The sequence below is a fragment of the Entelurus aequoreus genome, linkage group LG02 (genome assembly GCF_033978785.1).
Source record: "Entelurus aequoreus isolate RoL-2023_Sb linkage group LG02, RoL_Eaeq_v1.1, whole genome shotgun sequence".
In the NCBI taxonomy this organism is placed as follows: domain Eukaryota; kingdom Metazoa; phylum Chordata; class Actinopteri; order Syngnathiformes; family Syngnathidae; genus Entelurus; species Entelurus aequoreus.
In genome coordinates, this window is record NC_084732.1 from 92,383,395 (window position 1) to 92,403,384 (window position 19,990).

Here is a 19,990-nt window from a genome sequence, read left to right on the forward strand (position 1 = left end):
ACACACCTGGATAGTAGGTGTGTGTCCCATACATCACCCATAGTCTCCTCTCTTCTTCTACACACACACCTGGATAGTAGGTGTGTGTCCCATACATCACCCATAGTCTCCTCTCTTCTTCTACACACACACCTGGATAGTAGGTGTGTGTCCCATACATCACCCATAGTCTCCTCTCTTCTTCTACACACACACCTGGATAGTAGGTGTGTGTCCCATACATCACCCATAGTCTCCTCTCTTCTTCTACACACACACCTGGATAGTAGGTGTGTGTCCCATACATCACCCATAGTCTCCTCTCTTCTTCTACACACACCTGGATAGTAGGTGTGTGTCCCATACATCACCCATAGTCTCCTCTCATCTTCTACACACACCTGGATAGTAGGTGTGTGTCCCATACATCACCCATAGTCTCCTCTCTTCTTCTACACACACACCTGGATAGTAGGTGTGTGTCCCATACATCACCCATAGTCTCCTCTCTTCTTCTACACACACACCTGGATAGTAGGTGTGTGTCCCATACATCACCCATAGTCTCCTCTCTTCTTCTACACACACACCTGGATAGTAGGTGTGTGTCCCATACATCACCCATAGTCTCCTCTCTTCTTCTACACACACCTGGATAGTAGGTGTGTGTCCCATACATCACCCATAGTCTCCTCTCTTCTTCTACACACACCTGGATAGTAGGTGTGTGTCCCATACATCACCCATAGTCTCCTCTCTTCTTCTACACACACCTGGATAGTAGGTGTGTGTCCCATACATCACCCATAGTCTCCTCTCTTCTTCTACACACACCTGGATAGTGAAGTGAAGTGAAGTGAATTACATTTATATAGCGCTTTTTTCTCAAGTGACTCAAAGCGCTTTACATAGTGAAACCCAATATCTAAGTTACATTCAAACCAGTGTGGGTGGCACTGGGAGCAGGTGGGTAAAGTGTCTTGCCCAAGGACACAACGGCAGTGACTAGGATGGCGGAAGCGGGGATCGAACCTGCAACCCTCAAGTTGCTGGCACGGCCGCTCTACCAACCGAGCTATACCGCTGATAGTAGGTGTGTGTCCCATACATCACCCATAGTCTCCTCTCTTCTTCTACACACACCTGGATAGTAGGTGTGTGTCCCATACATCACCCATAGTCTCCTCTCTTCTTCTACACACACCTGGATAGTAGGTGTGTGTCCCATACATCACCCATAGTCTCCTCTCTTCTTCTACACACACACCTGGATAGTAGGTGTGTGTCCCATACATCACCCATAGTCTCCTCTCATCTTCTACACACACACCTGGATAGTAGGTGTGTGTCCCATACATCACCCATAGTCTCCTCTCTTCTTCTACACACACACCTGGATAGTAGGTGTGTGTCCCATACATCACCCATAGTCTCCTCTCATCTTCTACACACACACCTGGATAGTAGGTGTGTGTCCCATACATCACCCATAGTCTCCTCTCTTCTTCTACACACACACCTGGATAGTAGGTGTGTGTCCCATACATCACCCATAGTCTCCTCTCATCTTCTACACACACACCTGGATAGTAGGTGTGTGTCCCATACATCACCCATAGTCTCCTCTCTTCTTCTACACACACACCTGGATAGTAGGTGTGTGTCCCATACATCACCCATAGTCTCCTCTCATCTTCTACACACACACCTGGATAGTAGGTGTGTGTCCCATACATCACCCATAGTCTCCTCTCATCTTCTACACACACACCTGGATAGTAGGTGTGTGTCCCATACATCACCCATAGTCTCCTCTCTTCTTCTACACACACACCTGGATAGTAGGTGTGTGTCCCATACATCACCCATAGTCTCCTCTCATCTTCTACACACACACCTGGATAGTAGGTGTGTGTCCCATACATCACCCATAGTCTCCTCTCTTCTTCTACACACACACCTGGATAGTAGGTGTGTGTCCCATACATCACCCATAGTCTCCTCTCTTCTTCTACACACACACCTGGATAGTAGGTGTGTGTCCCATACATCACCCATAGTCTCCTCTCTTCTTCTACACACACACCTGGATAGTAGGTGTGTGTCCCATACATCACCCATAGTCTCCTCTCTTCTTCTACACACACCTGGATAGTAGGTGTGTGTCCCATACATCACCCATAGTCTCCTCTCATCTTCTACACACACCTGGATAGTAGGTGTGTGTCCCATACATCACCCATAGTCTCCTCTCTTCTTCTACACACACACCTGGATAGTAGGTGTGTGTCCCATACATCACCCATAGTCTCCTCTCTTCTTCTACACACACACCTGGATAGTAGGTGTGTGTCCCATACATCACCCATAGTCTCCTCTCTTCTTCTACACACACACCTGGATAGTAGGTGTGTGTCCCATACATCACCCATAGTCTCCTCTCTTCTTCTACACACACACCTGGATAGTAGGTGTGTGTCCCATACATCACCCATAGTCTCCTCTCTTCTACACACACACCTGGATAGTAGGTGTGTGTCCCATACATCACCCATAGTCTCCTCTCTTCTTCTACACACACCTGGATAGTAGGTGTGTGTCCCATACATCACCCATAGTCTCCTCTCTTCTTCTACACACACACCTGGATAGTAGGTGTGTGTCCCATACATCACCCATAGTCTCCTCTCTTCTTCTACACACACACCTGGATAGTAGGTGTGTGTCCCATACATCACCCATAGTCTCCTCTCTTCTTCTACACACACACCTGGATAGTAGGTGTGTGTCCCATACATCACCCATAGTCTCCTCTCATCTTCTACACACACACCTGGATAGTAGGTGTGTGTCCCATACATCACCCATAGTCTCCTCTCTTCTTCTACACACACACCTGGATAGTAGGTGTGTGTCCCATACATCACCCATAGTCTCCTCTCTTCTTCTACACACACACCTGGATAGTAGGTGTGTGTCCCATACATCACCCATAGTCTCCTCTCATCTTCTACACACACACCTGGATAGTAGGTGTGTGTCCCATACATCACCCATAGTCTCCTCTCTCCTTCTACACACACACCTGGATAGTAGGTGTGTGTCCCATACATCACCCATACCGATATCCGTCTGATATGATATCAGCACGGATCATACACAAAGTCTAAAAACCGGGGACACCTGTCGGTTACAACAAAGTCTAAAAACCTGGGACACCTATTGGTTACAACAATGTTCAAAGTCTAAAAACCGGGGACACCTATTTGATACAACAATGTCCAAAGTCTAAAAACTGGGGACACCTCTTGGTTACATCAAAGTCTAAAAACCAGGGGACACCAATTGGTTACAACAAAGTCTAAAAACCGGGGACATCTATTGGTTAAAAGAAAGTCTAAAAACTGGGGACACCTATTGCTTACAACAAAGTCTAAAAACCAGGGACACCTCTTGGTTACATCAAAGTCTAAAAACCGGGGAAACATATTGCTTACAACAAAGTCTAAAAACCGGGGACACCTGCTGATTACAACAAAGTCTAAAAACCGGGTCCACCTATCGGTTACAACAAAGTCTAAAAACCGGGGACATCTATTGCTTACAACAAAGTAAAAAAAAACGGGGACACCTATTGCTTACAACAAAGTCTAAAAACGGGGGACACCTATTGCTTACAACAAAGTCTAAAAACCGGGGACACCTATCGGTTACAACAAAGTCTAAAAACCGGGGACACCTGTTGCTTACAACAAAGTCTAAAAACCGGGGACACCTGTTGGTTACAACAAAGTCTAAAAACTGGGGACACCTATTGCTTACAACAATGTCCAAAGTCTAAAAACCGGGGACACCTGTCGGTTACAACAAAGTCTAAAAACTGGGGACACCTATTGCTTACAACAATGTCCAAAGTCTAAAAACCGGGGACACCTGTTGGTTACAACAAAGGGACACCTATTGCTTACAACAAAGTCTAAAAACCGGGGACACCTGTTGGTTACAACAAAGTCTAAAAACCGGGGACACCTGTTGCTTACAGCAAAGTCTAAAAACCGGGGCCACCTGTTGGTTACAACAAAGTCTAAAAACTGGGGACACCTATTGCTTACAACAATGTCCAAAGTCTAAAAACCGGGGACACCTGTTGGTTACAACACAGGGACACCTATTGCTTACAACAAAGTCTAAAAACCGGGGACACCTGTTGGTTACAACAAAGTCTAAAAACTGGGGACACCTATTGCTTACAACAATGTCCAAAGTCTAAAAACCGGGGACACCTGTTGGTTACAACAAAGGGACACCTATTGCTTACAACAAAGTCTAAAAACCGGGGACACCTGTTGGTTACAACAAAGTCTAAAAACCGGGGACACCTGTTGCTTACAGCAAAGTCTAAAAACCGGGGCCACCTGTTGGTTACAACAAAGTCTAAAAACTGGGGACACCTATTGCTTACAACAATGTCCAAAGTCTAAAAACCGGGGACACCTGTTGGTTACAACACAGGGACACCTATTGCTTACAACAAAGTCTAAAAACCGGGGACACCTGTTGGTTACAACAAAGTCTAAAAACTGGGGACACCTGTCGGTTACAACAAAGTCTAAAAACTGGGGACACCTATTGCTTACAACAATGTCCAAAGTCTAAAAACCGGGGACACCTGTTGGTTACAACAAAGGGACACCTATTGCTTACAACAAAGTCTAAAAACCGGGGCCACCTGTTGGTTACAACAAAGTCTAAAAACTGGGGACACCTATTGCTTACAACAATGTCCAAAGTCTAAAAACCGGGGACACCTGTTGGTTACAACACAGGGACACCTATTGCTTACAACAAAGTCTAAAAACCGGGGACACCTGTTGGTTACAACAAAGTCTAAAAACTGGGGACACCTGTCGGTTACAACAAAGTCTAAAAACTGGGGACACCTATTGCTTACAACAATGTCCAAAGTCTAAAAACCGGGGACACCTGTTGGTTACAACAAAGGGACACCTATTGCTTACAACAAAGTCTAAAAACCGGGGACACCTGTTGGTTACAACAAAGTCTAAAAACCGGGGACACCTGTTGCTTACAGCAAAGTCTAAAAACCGGGGCCACCTGTTGGTTACAACAAAGTCTAAAAACTGGGGACACCTATTGCTTACAACAATGTCCAAAGTCTAAAAACCGGGGACACCTGTTGGTTACAACACAGGGACACCTATTGCTTACAACAAAGTCTAAAAACCGGGGACACCTGTTGGTTACAACAAAGTCTAAAAACCGGGGACACCTGTCGGTTACAACAAAGTCTAAAAACTGGGGACACCTATTGCTTACAACAATGTCCAAAGTCTAAAAACCGGGGACACCTGTTGGTTACAACAAAGGGACACCTATTGCTTACAACAAAGTCTAAAAACCGGGGACACCTGTTGGTTACAACAAAGTCTAAAAACCGGGGACACCTGTTGCTTACAGCAAAGTGTAAAAACCGGGGCCACCTATGGGTCACAAGAAAGTCCCAAGTCTAAGGTCTCCTTGTGCTGGCCTGCAGGTACCAGAACCTGGAGACGTTCATCATCGACGTGAACCTGGTGTTCGACAACTGCGAGAAGTTCAACGAGGACAACTCCGACATCGGGCGGGCGGGTCACAACATGAGGAAGTTCTTCGAGAAGCGCTGGACTGAACTCCTGAAACAAACCAATTGATCCTGGCGGCCTTCCCGGTGACCACTAGAGCGACCCACCACCGCATTCCTCCAGGCGTGCAATACCACTCAGAAGACTGCACTGAACCAATACTTTCCACTAGTGTACATACTTTTTTGTTATTTAATGGTATTATAGTGAATGTATTTAATTTTGTAATAATTATTTATGAACCAAGGTCCACTTCATTTTCTATGAAAAGGAAGAATCCAGAAAGGAATGTGTCTGCGTTGGGATTTGTCCGCCCCAAATCTCCCGGCCAGCCAAGTAGAGGAAGCTGTTTACACGTACAGTACTATGTCAGCTGTAAATAGACTTGTTTGTATGAAGAATATTCCCATATTGTTTATGCCTTAGAATGATTGTAGCATTCTGTTTGTACATGCCCTGCAAACACTCTGCTAGTGCCCTGCAAACACTCTGCTAGTGCCTAGCCTTCCAGCGTGTTGTACGACTTCATCCCAAGCGTGGGGGGGAAGGGGGGGGGGGGGGGGGCGGCGACGCAGACATCATTCCTCGGCGTGGAGAAGAGAGAAGAAAGAAGAAAAAAAAAAAAAAGTGATGCATTTCCTCACCTGCCAGAGGACCTACAGGCCATTTGTAACCACTGTGTTGAACCTTGCTGTGTTGTGGCCTGACGGAGGCAGCTAGATTTGTTTTGTACCCAAGTCGAAAGTACTTGAAGTTACTTTATTTAAGATATTGTGGGGGAAAAAAAAAAAGTATCATTCTTTTGTAGGAGCTTTATTTTTCACTAGTGTGTGGCACGGACCTATTAAAAAGGATGTTTTTCAACGTACAAAAAAAGGCCTCCACCTTTTCTTTCATCTCGAGAGTCGTCTACATTCCAGGACTCGATAGGACATTTTCCTAGCCCCTTCCTGCTCCGTCACTGGTATAAAAAAAAACGTGTCAAAACTCCAGGCCATTTTATGTGTCAATAAAATGATCTTTTCTTACTAAATGTATTTGTTCTTCTCCACAGGAAAAAATGCAAGTTCTGCCTCCGATTGCACGTATTTTTTTTTATTCAATATTAGCTAATAATGTAACAAATATGTTGGCGTTAATTGCTTTTTTTTTGCGTGACATGACTAATGTTCATGTTAATGTAAAAAAAAATATTCTCATACGTTACATTTTTTTCTTCAAATAAAGAAAGCATCTGCTTGACTTATGTATAACTAATAATGTTAATATTGTAATAATGAAACAGATATACATTTTTTGAAATTATTTACGAATGTATGACTAATAATGTTAACTTTAACCAACTTAATATTGTAATAATGAAACATATTGCTTTTTTTTTTCTAAGAAAAAATGTGCTTGACTTATGTATAACAAATAATATTATTCATGTTTAATTTTGTAATAATAAAACAAATATTCATGAAAAAAACGTATTTACGTATGTACGACTATAATGTTAATCATCTTAATATTGTAATAATGAAACAAATACACATTAAAAAAAATATTTAAAACATTTTCATGTGTATGACAAATATTAATCATCTTAATATTGTAACAATGAAACAATTGTACATAAAATACATTTATTTATGTATGTATGACTATAATGTTAATCATCTTAATAATGTATTAATGAAACAAATACACATTAAAAAAAATATTTTAAACATTTACATGTGTGACAAATAAAATCATCTTAATATTGTAATAATGAAACAATTGTACATATAATACATTTATTTATGTATGTATGACTATGTTAATCATCTTAATATTGTAATAATGAAACATATACATGACATTTTTTTCCTTTAAAAATTGACATGTGTATGACAAATACATTCATGTTAATTTTGTAATAAAACAAATATTCATGAAAAAACGTATTTACGTATGTATGACTATAAGGTTGATCTTAATATTGTAATAATTAAACAAATACACATTTAAAAAATTATCTAAAACATTTACATGTGTATGACATGTCATCTTAATATTGTAATAATGAAACAAATGCACATAAAATACATGTATTTATGTATGTATGACTATAATAATGTTAACCATAATATTGTAATAATGAAACAAATATACATGACATTTTTTCCTTTAAAAATTGACATGTGTATGAAAAATAATAAATTCATGTTAATTTTGTAATAATAAAACAAATATACATACAAAAATATTTACGTATGTATGATTATAATAATGTTAATCATCTTAATATTGTAATAATGAAACACATTTACATAAACATTTATTTTCTTATGTATGGCTATTATAATGTTAACCATTTTAATATTGTAAGAAAACAAATATAGATAAAAAATTTATTTATGTATGTATGACTAATGTTAACCATCTTAATATTGTAATAATGAAACATATATTGCATTTTTTTCTAAGAAAAAAAAAGCATCTGATTGACTTATGTACGACTAATAATATTATTCATGTTAATTTTGTAAAAAAATAAAATAAATAATAATTTTTAAAAATGGAACAATTTGTTTTGTGGATCATTAAAGTTTGTCTAAGTCTAATTAAAAATATACAGAAAAAAATTGTTTTGCATATGTATGACTATAAAAATGTTATTTAACCATCTTAATATTGTAATCGTGAAACAAATACACATTACATTTTTTTTTTCATTAAAAAATTGACATGTGTATGACAAATAATGTTAATCATCTTAATATTGTAATAATGAAACAAATAAACATTAAAAAAAAACATTTATTTAAGTATGTATGACTATAATAATAATGATTATTATAGTTAAACCGGAAGTAAACAAGTGATGCTAGCGTAAAACGCGAAGGAAAAAGTATCTTTCTCTGTCATAACTGGCCCTGATTTGGACTTTTAAATGTGTTACGACGCTTAATAATTTGACTGTGTTATAAAAGCTGGTCTGGAGGTGACTACTAGATAGTAGCTAGTAACTACTAGTAGCCTTACGTAATTGACGTAATTTATCAGATGACCGACGTGACGTCATGAGCTGCTGGCAAAACCGGAAGTAAACAAGACAACTATCAAGGTAAAACGCAAAGGAAAAGGGTATCTTTCGCTGTCATAACTGGCCCTAATGTGGACTTTTAAATATGTTTCGACGCTTTATAACTTGACTATGTTATAAAAGCTGGTCTGGAGGCGACTACTAGATAGTAGCTGGTAACTACTAGTAGCCTTACGTAATTGACGTAACTTGTCAGAGGACCTACATGACGACTGCCAACGTAAAGTGCGGAGGAAAAGGTATCTTTCTTTGTCATAACTGGCCCTAATGTGGACTTTTAAATGTCTTAAGACGCTGAAAAATGTCACTATATTATCATAAAAGCTGTTCTGGGGGCGGCTGGTTATTAACTATGTGTAGAAGAAGCGTAAATGAGCTCCTCTCTAACGCTAGCTTCTGTGTAGCAAGTGGGCTAAAATGCGGAAATGAGATTTTATTGTTTTTATTTACTTATTTACTACACAGGTTATTTATTATTTGTATTTACTTATTGACTATACAGCTTAAATCATCTGTGTCTCCTTTACAATGTACACGTTAATAATATTAGGTCGTTAAGTCAGTACGTCTTGGTAACAATAACTCGTATTCAGACTTACGCAATAAAATGAGCATTCATGTAAATAATGGCAAATACTTTACTGCTTTTTACTTTAAAACACCTTTTATTTCTGCCAAAATGTACAAAAGATGAGTATGACCTGCCATGGATTGTGTGAAACATGTCAAGATGTTGCAGCTGTCAAACTAAGAGCATGATTCACGTATCATAATAATGCATCCTTTATTTACTGTAAGCTTTCAACCATCATGTGTATATGTAAACAATCATGTGTATATGTAAACAATCATGTGTATATGTAAACAATCATGTATATATATGTAAACAATCATGTGTATATATGTAAACAATCACGTATATATGTAAACAATCATGTATATATGTAAACAATCATGTATATATGTAAACAATCATGTGTATATGTAAACAATCATGTATATATGTAAACAATCATGTATATATGTAAACAATCATGTGTATATGTAAACAATCATGTATATATGTAAACAATCATGTATATATGTAAACAATCATGTGTATATGTAAACAATCATGTGTATATGTAAACAATCATGTATATATGTAAACAATCATGTATATATGTAAACAATCATGTGTATATATGTAAACAACCATGTGTATATATGTAAACAATCATGTGTATATGTAAACAATCATGTGTATATGTAAACAATCATGTATATATGTAAACAATCATGTATATATGTAAACAATCATGTGTATATATATGTAAACAACCATGTGTATATATGTAAACAATCATGTGTATATGTAAACAATCATGTATATATGTAAACAATCATGTATACATGTAAACAATCATGTGTATATGTAAACAATCATGTATATAGGTAAACAATCATGTTTATTTGTAAACAATCATGTATATATGTAAACAACCATGTTTATTTGTAAACAATCATGTATACATGTAAACAATCATGTATACATGTAAACAATCGTGTATATGTAAACAATCATGTGTATATGTAAACAATCATGTATATATGTAAACAATCATGTTTATTTGTAAACAATCATGTATATAGGTAAACAATCATGTACATATGTAAACACTCATGAATATGTGTAAACAAAACGTGTTAACACACAAGTTGAACAATCATGTATAAATGTAAACAATCATGTATATATGTAAACAATCATGTATATATGTAAACAATCATGCATTTATGTAAACAATCATGTATACATGTAAACAATCATGCATTTATGTAAACAATCATGTATATATGTAAACAAAACGTGTTAACACACAAGTTGAACCATCATGTATAAATGTGAACAATCATGTATATATGCAAACAATCATGTATATATGTAAACAATCATGTATTATTGTGAACAATCATGTATATATGTAAACAATCATGTATGTATGTAAACAATCATGTATATATGTAAACAATCATGTGTATATATGTAAACAATCATATGTATATATGTAAACAATCATGTATACATGTAAACAATCATGTGTATATGTAAACAATCATGTATATAGGTAAACAATCATGTTTATTTGTAAACAATCATGTATATATGTAAACAACCATGTTTATTTGTAAACAATCATGTATACATGTAAACAATCATGTATACATGTAAACAATCGTGTATATGTAAACAATCATGTGTATATGTAAACAATCATGTATATATGTAAACAATCATGTTTATTTGTAAACAATCATGTATATAGGTAAACAATCATGTACATATGTAAACACTCATGAATATGTGTAAACAAAACGTGTTAACACACAAGTTGAACAATCATGTATAAATGTAAACAATCATGTATATATGTAAACAATCATGTATATATGTAAACAATCATGCATTTATGTAAACAATCATGTATACATGTAAACAATCATGCATTTATGTAAACAATCATGTATATATGTAAACAAAACGTGTTAACACACAAGTTGAACCATCATGTATAAATGTGAACAATCATGTATATATGCAAACAATCATGTATATATGTAAACAATCATGTATTATTGTGAACAATCATGTATATATGTAAACAATCATGTATGTATGTAAACAATCATGTATATATGTAAACAATCATGTATAATTGTGAACAATCATGTATATATGTAAACAATCATGTATAATTGTGAACAATCATGTATAAATGTAAACAATCATGTATAATTGTGAACAATCATGTATAAATGTAAACAATCATGTATAATTGTGAACAATCATGTATAAATGTAAACAATCATGTATAAATGTAAACAATCATGTATAATTGTTAACAATCATGTATAAATGTGAACAATCATGTAAAAATGTAAACAATCATGTATAAATGTGAACAATCATGTATAAATGTAAACAATCATGTATAATTGTGAACAATCATGTATAAATGTAAACAATCATGTATAATTGTTAACAATCATGTATAAATGTGAACAATCATGTATAAATGTGAACAATCATGTATAATTGTGAACAATCATGTATAAATGTAAACAATCATGTATATATGTGAACAATCATGTATAAATGTAAACAATCATGTATAAATGTGAACAATCATGTATATATGTAAACAATCATGTATAATTGTGAACAATCATGTGTATATGTAAACAATCATGTATAAATGTGAACAATCATGTATATATGTAAACAATCATGTATAAATGTGAACAATCATGTATATATGTAAACAATCATGTATAAATGTGAACAATCATGTATAATTAAAAACAATCATGTATAATTGTGAACAATCATGTATATATGTAAAGAAAACGTGTTGACACACAATTGAGCACGGTGACATGTCCTTGTCCACTGCTGAACACACCTGAGTGAAACATGTAGTTGTTGATGTAGTTGTTGATGTAGTTGTTGATGTAGTTGATGATGTAGTTGTTGATGTAGTTGATGATGCAGTTGTTGATGTAGTTGTTGATGTAGTTGTTGATGTAGTTGATGATGTAGTTGTTGATGTAGTTGTTGATGTAGTTGTTGATGTAGTTGTTGATGTAGTTGTTGATGTAGTTGTTGATGTAGTTGATGTAGTTGATTATGTAGTTGATGATGTAGTTGTTGATGATGTAGTTGATGATGTAGTTGTTGATGTAGTTGTTGATGTAGTTGATGTAGTTGATGATGTAGTTGATGTAGTTGTTGATGTAGTTGATGATGTAGTTGTTGATGTAGTTGATGATGTTTCCATTGGTGTTTCCGCAGCTCTCCAAATGGTGTCCCTGGTTTGCACCTTACAAGACCACCGAGATGACGTCAACTGGTGCACCTTCTCAGCACAGCTGCTGGCCACGTGTTCCGGAGACAAGACGGTGCGCGTGTACAACACCAAGGACTTCTCTGAGCTGGCCTTCTCGCCGCTGGAAGGTCACGGCTACGGCGTCCACTGCTGCTGCTTCAGTCCCTGCGGTCAGTTCCTGGCCTCCTGTTCCACCGACGCCACCACGCTGGTCTGGTCCATGTCCACGGGGGAGATAGAAGCAGTCCTGGAGCATCCCGGTCGCAGTCCCGTCAGGATCTGCGCCTTCTCTCCTGACTCCGCCCACTTGGTTTCTGGAGCCTCGGATGGTTCTTTGGCTCTGTGGGATTTCCCCTCCAAGCAGCTTCGTGGGTAATAACCAGGCTTATTTCATTGTCTTACATCAGGACTGTCCAAAGTGCGGCCCGGGGGCCATTTGCTGGTTTGTAAACAGCACCTTCTCAAAATACTATTGCAAAGAAACATCAACTAGTCAAACAAAAGCTGCTCAAAAAATAATAATGAATAAAAATCAATGTTGTTTTGAATTATTGACATATTTAATGCTCCAATTACTTCACATCAAATATTACACTTTGAAATATTTTTTGGGGGAATAATTGCATAGTTTGTGTGTTTGCCATAATAAAAAAATATGTTTTCTGGGACAAAAAGGGCATAAAACAAACAAAAAAACATAAAATAATAAAAATGTATAATTGACAAATATATCTAAAGTTTATCTGGAGATTAAAGTGATGACAGCAAAAAAATAAATAAAAATGTTTTGACTTATTTTTAACATTTTTGGATGCGTCAGAATTTTAGTGGGATTTTTTTAACTGTCATTGATTACAAATAATAATGAATTAAAATCAGTGTTATGAATTATTGACAGTTATTGACAGGCTCCAATTACTTCACATCAAATATCCCACTTTGAAATATTTTTGAGGGAATAATTGCGTAATTTGTGTGTTTGCCATAATAAAAAACAATGTTTTCTGTGACAAAAAGGGCATAAAACATACAAAAAAATATTCAATAATAAAAATGTATAATTGACAAATAAATCTAAAGTTTATCTAGAGATTAAAGTGAGGACAGCAAAAAAATTAATACAAATGAATGACTTATTTTTAACATTTTTGGATCTGTGAGAATTTTAGTGGGATTTTTTTAACTGTCATTGATTACAAATAATAATGAATCAAAATCAGTGTTATGAATTATTGACCAATTTAAGGCTCCCATTACTTCACATCAAATATTACACTTTGAAATATTTTTTTGGTGAAAGATTGCATATTTTGTGTGTTTGCCAAAACATAAAAAACGTATGTTTTCAATGACAAAAATTGCATAAAACAAACAAAAAAAACATAAAAATAATAAACATTTATAATTGATGAATGTATCTAAAGTTGATCTAGAGATTGAAAAGTGTATGACTTATTTTTAACATTGTTGGATCCGTAAGAATTTTAGTGGGATTTTTTTAACTGTCATAGATTAAAAAATAATAATGAATCAAAATCAGTGTTATGAATTATTGACATACTTAATGTTCCAATTACTTCACATCAAATATCCTACTTTCAAATATTTTTGGGGGAATAATTGCGTAATTTGTGTGTTTGCCATGATAAAAAATGATGTTTTCTGTGACAAAAAGGGCATAAAACAAACAAAAAAACATAAAATAATAAAAATGTATAATTGACGAATACATCTAAAGTTTATCTGGAGATTAAAGTAATGACAGCAAAAAAATAAATAAAAATGTTTTGACTTATTTTTTAACATTTTTGGATCCGTCAGAATTTTAGTGGGATTTTTTTAACTGTCATTGATTACAAATAATAATGAATCAAAATCAGTGTTATGAATTATTGACCAATTTAAGGCTCCAATTACTTCACATCAAATATCCCACTTTGAAATATTTTGGGGGGAATAATTGCGTAATTTGTGTGTTTGCCATAATAAAAAACGATGTTTTCTGTGACAAAAAGGGCATAAAACATACAAAAAAATATTCAATAAAAAAAATGTATAATTGACGAATATATCTAAAGTTTATCTAGAGATTGAAGTGATGACAAAAAAAAAATAAAAAAATGTATGACTTATTTTTAACATTTTTGGATGTGTGAGAATTTTAGTAGGATTTTTTAAACTGTCATTGATTACAAATAATAATGAATCAAAATCAGTGTTGTTACAAATTATTGACCAATTTAATGCTCCAATTACTTCACATCAAATATTACACTTTGAAATATTTTTTTGGGGAAAGATTGCATATTTTGTGTGTTTGCCATTATAAAAAACTTATGTTTTCAATGACAAAAATGGCATAAAACAAACAAAAAAACATACAAATAATAAACATTTATAATTGATGAATGTATCTAAAGTTGATCTAGAGATTGAAAAGTGTATGACTTATTTTTAACATTTTTGGATCCGTAAGAATTTTAGTGGGATTTTTATAACTGTCATAGATTAAAAAATAATAATAAATCAAAATCAGTGTTGTTATGAATTATTGACATATTCAAGGCTCCAATTACTTCACATCAAATATCCTACTTTCAAATATTTTTGGGAGAATAATTGCGTAGTTTGTGTGTTTGCCATAATAAAAAACGATGTTTTCTGTGACAAAAAGGGCATAAAACAAACAAAAAAACATAAAATAATAAAAATGTATAATTGACGAATATATCTAAAGTTTATCTGGAGATTAAAGTGATGACAGCAAAAAAATAAATAAAAATGTTTTGACTTATTTTTAACATTTTTGGATCCGTCAGAATTTTAGTGGGATTTTTTTAACTGTCATTGATTACAAATAATAATGAATTAAAATCAGTGTTATGAATTATTGACCAATTTAAGGCTCCAATTACTTCACATCAAATATCCCACTTTGAAATATTTTTGGGGGAATAATTGCGTAATTTGTGTGTTTGCCATAATAAAAAACAATGTTTTCTGTGACAAAAAGGGCATAAAACATACAAAAAAATATTCAATAGTAAAAATGTATAATTGACGAATACATCTAAAGTTTATCTAGAGATTAAAGGGATGACAGCAAAAAAATTAATACAAATGAATGACTTATTTTTAACATTTTTGGATCTGTGAGAATTTTAGTGGGATTTTTTAAACTGTCATTGATTACAAATAATAATGAATCAAAATCAGTGTTGTTACAAATTATTGACCAATTTAAGGCTCCCATTACTTCACATCAAATATTACACTTTGAAATATTTTTTTGGGGAAAGGATTGCATATTTTGTGTTTGCCATAATAAAAAATTATGTTTTCAATGACAAAAATGGCATAAAACAAACAAAAAAACATAAAAATAATAAATATTTATAATTGATGAATATATCTAAAGTTGATCTAGAGATTGAAAAATGTATGACTTATTTTTAACATTTTTGCATTTTTTTTTTAACTGTCATTGATTAAAAAATAATAATAAATCAAAATTAGTGTTGTTATGAATTACTGACCCTATTCAAGGTCAAAGGAATTACTTCTTTTGCATATCTTTGTGTGTTTGTCCATATTTTGTAATTACCATTAAAAAAAAAACCCCAATGTTTTCAAGGGGTGTAAACAAATCCATTTCCGAAAAAAAATCGCGATTCTTACTTGTAATGATTCTTAATTGATTACATTTATATATATATATGTGTGTGTGTGTGTGTGTGTGTGCATGTATGCATGTATGTATGTATGTATGTATATTTGTATATATGTATGTATATATATATATATATGTGTGTGTGTCTGTATGTGTGTATGTATGTATATTTGTATATATGTATGTATATATATATATGTGTGTGTGTGTGTGTGTGTGTGTGTGTGTGTGTGTGTGTGTGTGTGTGTGTGTGTGTGTATGTATGTATGTATGTATATATATTTATATATATATATGTATATATATATGTATGTATATATGTATGTATATATATATGTATATATATGTATGTGAATATATATTATATACACATACATGTATGTGTATATATATATGTATGTATATATGAATAAAATAATATATTTAAAAAAAGTTTTTTTAATAAAAAAATAAATAAAATAACATATATATATACATATATTTTTTTTAATATATATATAAAAATATATATTTATTTGTTTGATATTATTATTTTATTAATTTATTCATTTATTTATTTATTTATCAATCTGTCCTGTCCAGCCACTCAGACAAATCATATAGTAGATGTAGATGATCTATATCTGCTGTACACATTTACTTTAGAAAAGAGAAGTGTTGTCTTATTTGTATTTGACTTTATTAAATGTTTGGCAAGAATTTTATTCAACAAAAACTGTTTTCTTTTAAGTAATGTAGAAATGTTTAACAACTTTTTACTTTATGGAGGACTGTAGTTAATCATAGAACTGGCACCCAATGTTATTGAAAAAAGTATTGATTTGTAATTGAGAATCGTTTTGAATCGAATTGTTACCCCCAAGAATCGAATCAAATCGTGTGGTGCCCAAAGATTCACAGTCCTAATGTTTTCTCTGACAAAAAACCCCATAAAAATAATAAATACTTATAATTGTCCGATATATCTGAAGTTGATGTAGAGATGTAATTAAGCAGCTTATTTCATTGTCTAAATCAAAGGTGTGCAAAGTGCGCACCGCAGCTAATTATTTAACGGCCCACACAACTTTCTAAAAATACTATAAAAAAAAAATCCTAAAATAGTGGTGAAATGTGACAAAAAAAAGTTGAAAGAAGAAGAAGTTGCAATGTTGACTCTAATAACAGAAAGATGCCTTGCAGGCTGTTTAAAAATAATAATGAATCAAAATCAATGTTGTTATGAATGATTATTAACATATTTAAGGCTCCAATTACTTCACATCAACTATTCCACTTTCAAATATTTTTGTGGGTAAATAAATATTGCATATTTAGTTTTTTTGCCACAAAAAAAAGTTGTTTTTTAACAAAAATGGCCAAAAATCTAAATAAAAAAATAATAAAACTTCATATCGCTAGAGATTTAAGTGTTAACTTATTTTTTAACAATTTTATGAGTGGGAGCCTTTCAGGTCCCTTGGACCAAAGTTGAGAGGAGCCTGAAAGTGAAAAGAAATGGCCCCTGAATGCTTTGATTTGTCAGTGTGGCCCTCAGTGGCAGAAGATTGGACACCCCTGCTCGAAATGTATTTATTAGGACCTGACAATTTCTTTGTGAATGTTCTGAACTCCTGAATAATGCTGCTTGGAGGAGTCGTCCCTTCATGGAGACTTTTGTGGGGGGGGGGGTTTTCTGGTGAATGGTGCTTTTTCACCGACTGCTGGTGGTGTGTTTCTAAGGAGCGGCTGCGTGAGCGACACGACAATGGTGGCGTGCTCCTTCAGCCCGTGCAGCCAGATGTTTGTCAGCGGCTCCACCTACGGAGACCTGCGCCTGTGGGACCTGCACATGCACCAGTGCCATGCGGAGAAGAACGCTCACGACCTGGGAGTCACCTGCTGCGCCTTCGCTCCCGCCATTCTCAGCGGTAAGGACACGCCACGGGTCACTTCATTAGGTACCAAGGCACAATTTGATGAGAGGCGTTATGATTCCGTCAGAGAGGAAAGTATTTCTATTTGATGTATTGCTGTCCAAAACACGGCTCATCTGTAACATCTGGAAATATAAAATCTATTACACTTTTTCCCGGACTATCGAGCGCACCGTTATATAAGCCACACCTTCTACATTCTAGAAAACAAAAAAAGCATATATTAGCCGCAGATATATACCGGTATGTTGTGAAATGAGTTATTTACACAAAAATATTCTGTAAATATTTATTTACATACCTTAAAGGCCTACTGAAATGAATTTTTTTTATTTAAACGGGGATAGCAGATCCATTCTATGTGTCATACTTGATCATTTTGCGATATTGCCATATTTTTGCTGAAAGGATTTAGTATAGAACAACGTCGATAAAGTTCGCAACTTTTGGTCGCTGATAAAAAAAAACCTTGCCCCTACCGGAAGTAGCGTGACGTTGTCAGTTGTTCACTCCCTCATATTTTCCTATTGTTTTCAACGCAGGTAGAGCGATTCGGACCATTACCCCATTAATTTGAGCGAGGATGAAAGATTTGTGGATGAGGAACGTTAGAGTGACAGACTAGAATGCAGTAAAATACTTTTTTTTTTTTCGCTCTGACCGTAACTTAGGTACAAGCTGACTCATTGGATTCCACACTCTCTCCTTTTTCTATTGTGGATCACGGATTTGTATTTTAAACCACCTGGGATACTATATCCTCTTGAAAATGAGAGTCGAGAACGCGAAATGGACATTCAGTGCCTTTTATCTCCACGACAATACATCGGCGAAATGCTTTAGCTACGAGCTAACGTGATAGCATCGTGCTTTAACTGCATATAGAAACAAAATAAATAAACCCCTGACTGGAAGTATAGATAGAAAATCAACAATACTATTAAACCGTGGACATGTAAATACACGGTTAATGCTTTCCAGGCTGGCGAAGGTTAACAATGCTGTGCTAACGACGCCATTGAAGCTAACTTAGCAACCGGACCGCACAGAGCTATGCTAAAAACATTAGCTCTCCACCTACGCCAGCCAGCCCTCATCTGCTCATCAACACCCGTGCTCACCTGCGTTCCAGCGATCGGCGGAAGGACGAAGGACTTCACCCGATGCGTTTGGCGGCCCGGAGACGTAGGAAGTCAAGGTGAGGTCGCCGGCTAGCGCGTCTGCTCTCCAACAAAGTCCTCCTGGTTGTGTTGCTGTAGTCCGCTGCTAATACACCGATCCCACCTACAACTGTCTTCTTTGCAGCCTTCATTGTTCATTAAACAAATTGCAAAAGATGTCCAGAATACTGTGGAATTATGAACTGAAAACAGAGCTTTTTGTATAGGATTCTACGGGGTACCATAACTTCCGTTATACTGACTTCGTCACGCGCATACGTCATCATACCGCAACGTTTCAGCCGGATATTTCCCGGGAAATTTTAAATGTCACTTTATAAGTTAACCCGGCCGTATTGGCATGTGTTGCAATGTTAAGATTTCATCATTGATATATAAACTATCAGACTGCGTGGTCGGTAGTAGTAGCTTTCAGTAGGCCTTTAATTGTTTCCAAACGGTGTCTGTAACACGGCAGTAAAACGGATGATCAAACAAAACAGAAGTCACGGTCATGGACCCACTAGCTGCGCAAGCTAGTTCTCCAATCAGCTAAACAGACTTAATAAATCCACAGTGACGTTTTGGTGAATTCACGTCACTGAAACAACACAAAAAGAATGCCATTGTAAGTTAATCATACTAACACAGACATTAGCTAATGCTAACAATGCTAGCTTGATT

The 19,990-nt window shown here is 35.0% G+C and overlaps 2 protein-coding genes across 23 annotated transcripts in view; both read left to right on the top strand.

The window, feature by feature from the left end:
• baz2ba (bromodomain adjacent to zinc finger domain, 2Ba) overlaps positions 1-6,635 on the top strand; it is a 256,146-nt gene extending 249,511 nt beyond the window's left edge. For all 19 annotated transcript variants that reach the window (XM_062035145.1, XM_062035142.1, XM_062035141.1 and 16 more), the window contains one exon: positions 5,534-6,635. In XM_062035145.1, the coding sequence (XP_061891129.1) occupies positions 5,534-5,690 (157 nt within the window). In that variant the 3' untranslated portion in view covers positions 5,691-6,635. The remainder of the gene's footprint in view (positions 1-5,533) is intronic.
• Positions 6,636-8,485: 1,850 nt separating this feature from the next.
• The window catches only part of wdsub1 (WD repeat, sterile alpha motif and U-box domain containing 1), a 29,359-nt gene continuing 17,854 nt past the window's right edge, over positions 8,486-19,990 (top strand). For 2 of the 4 annotated variants that reach the window (XM_062069974.1, XM_062070001.1), the window contains exons 1-3: positions 8,722-8,933; positions 12,527-12,932; positions 17,953-18,140. In XM_062069974.1, the coding sequence (XP_061925958.1) occupies positions 8,900-8,933; positions 12,527-12,932; positions 17,953-18,140 (628 nt within the window). In that variant the 5' untranslated portion in view covers positions 8,722-8,899. The other 2 variants (XM_062069991.1, XM_062069981.1) reach the window with 2 other exon arrangements.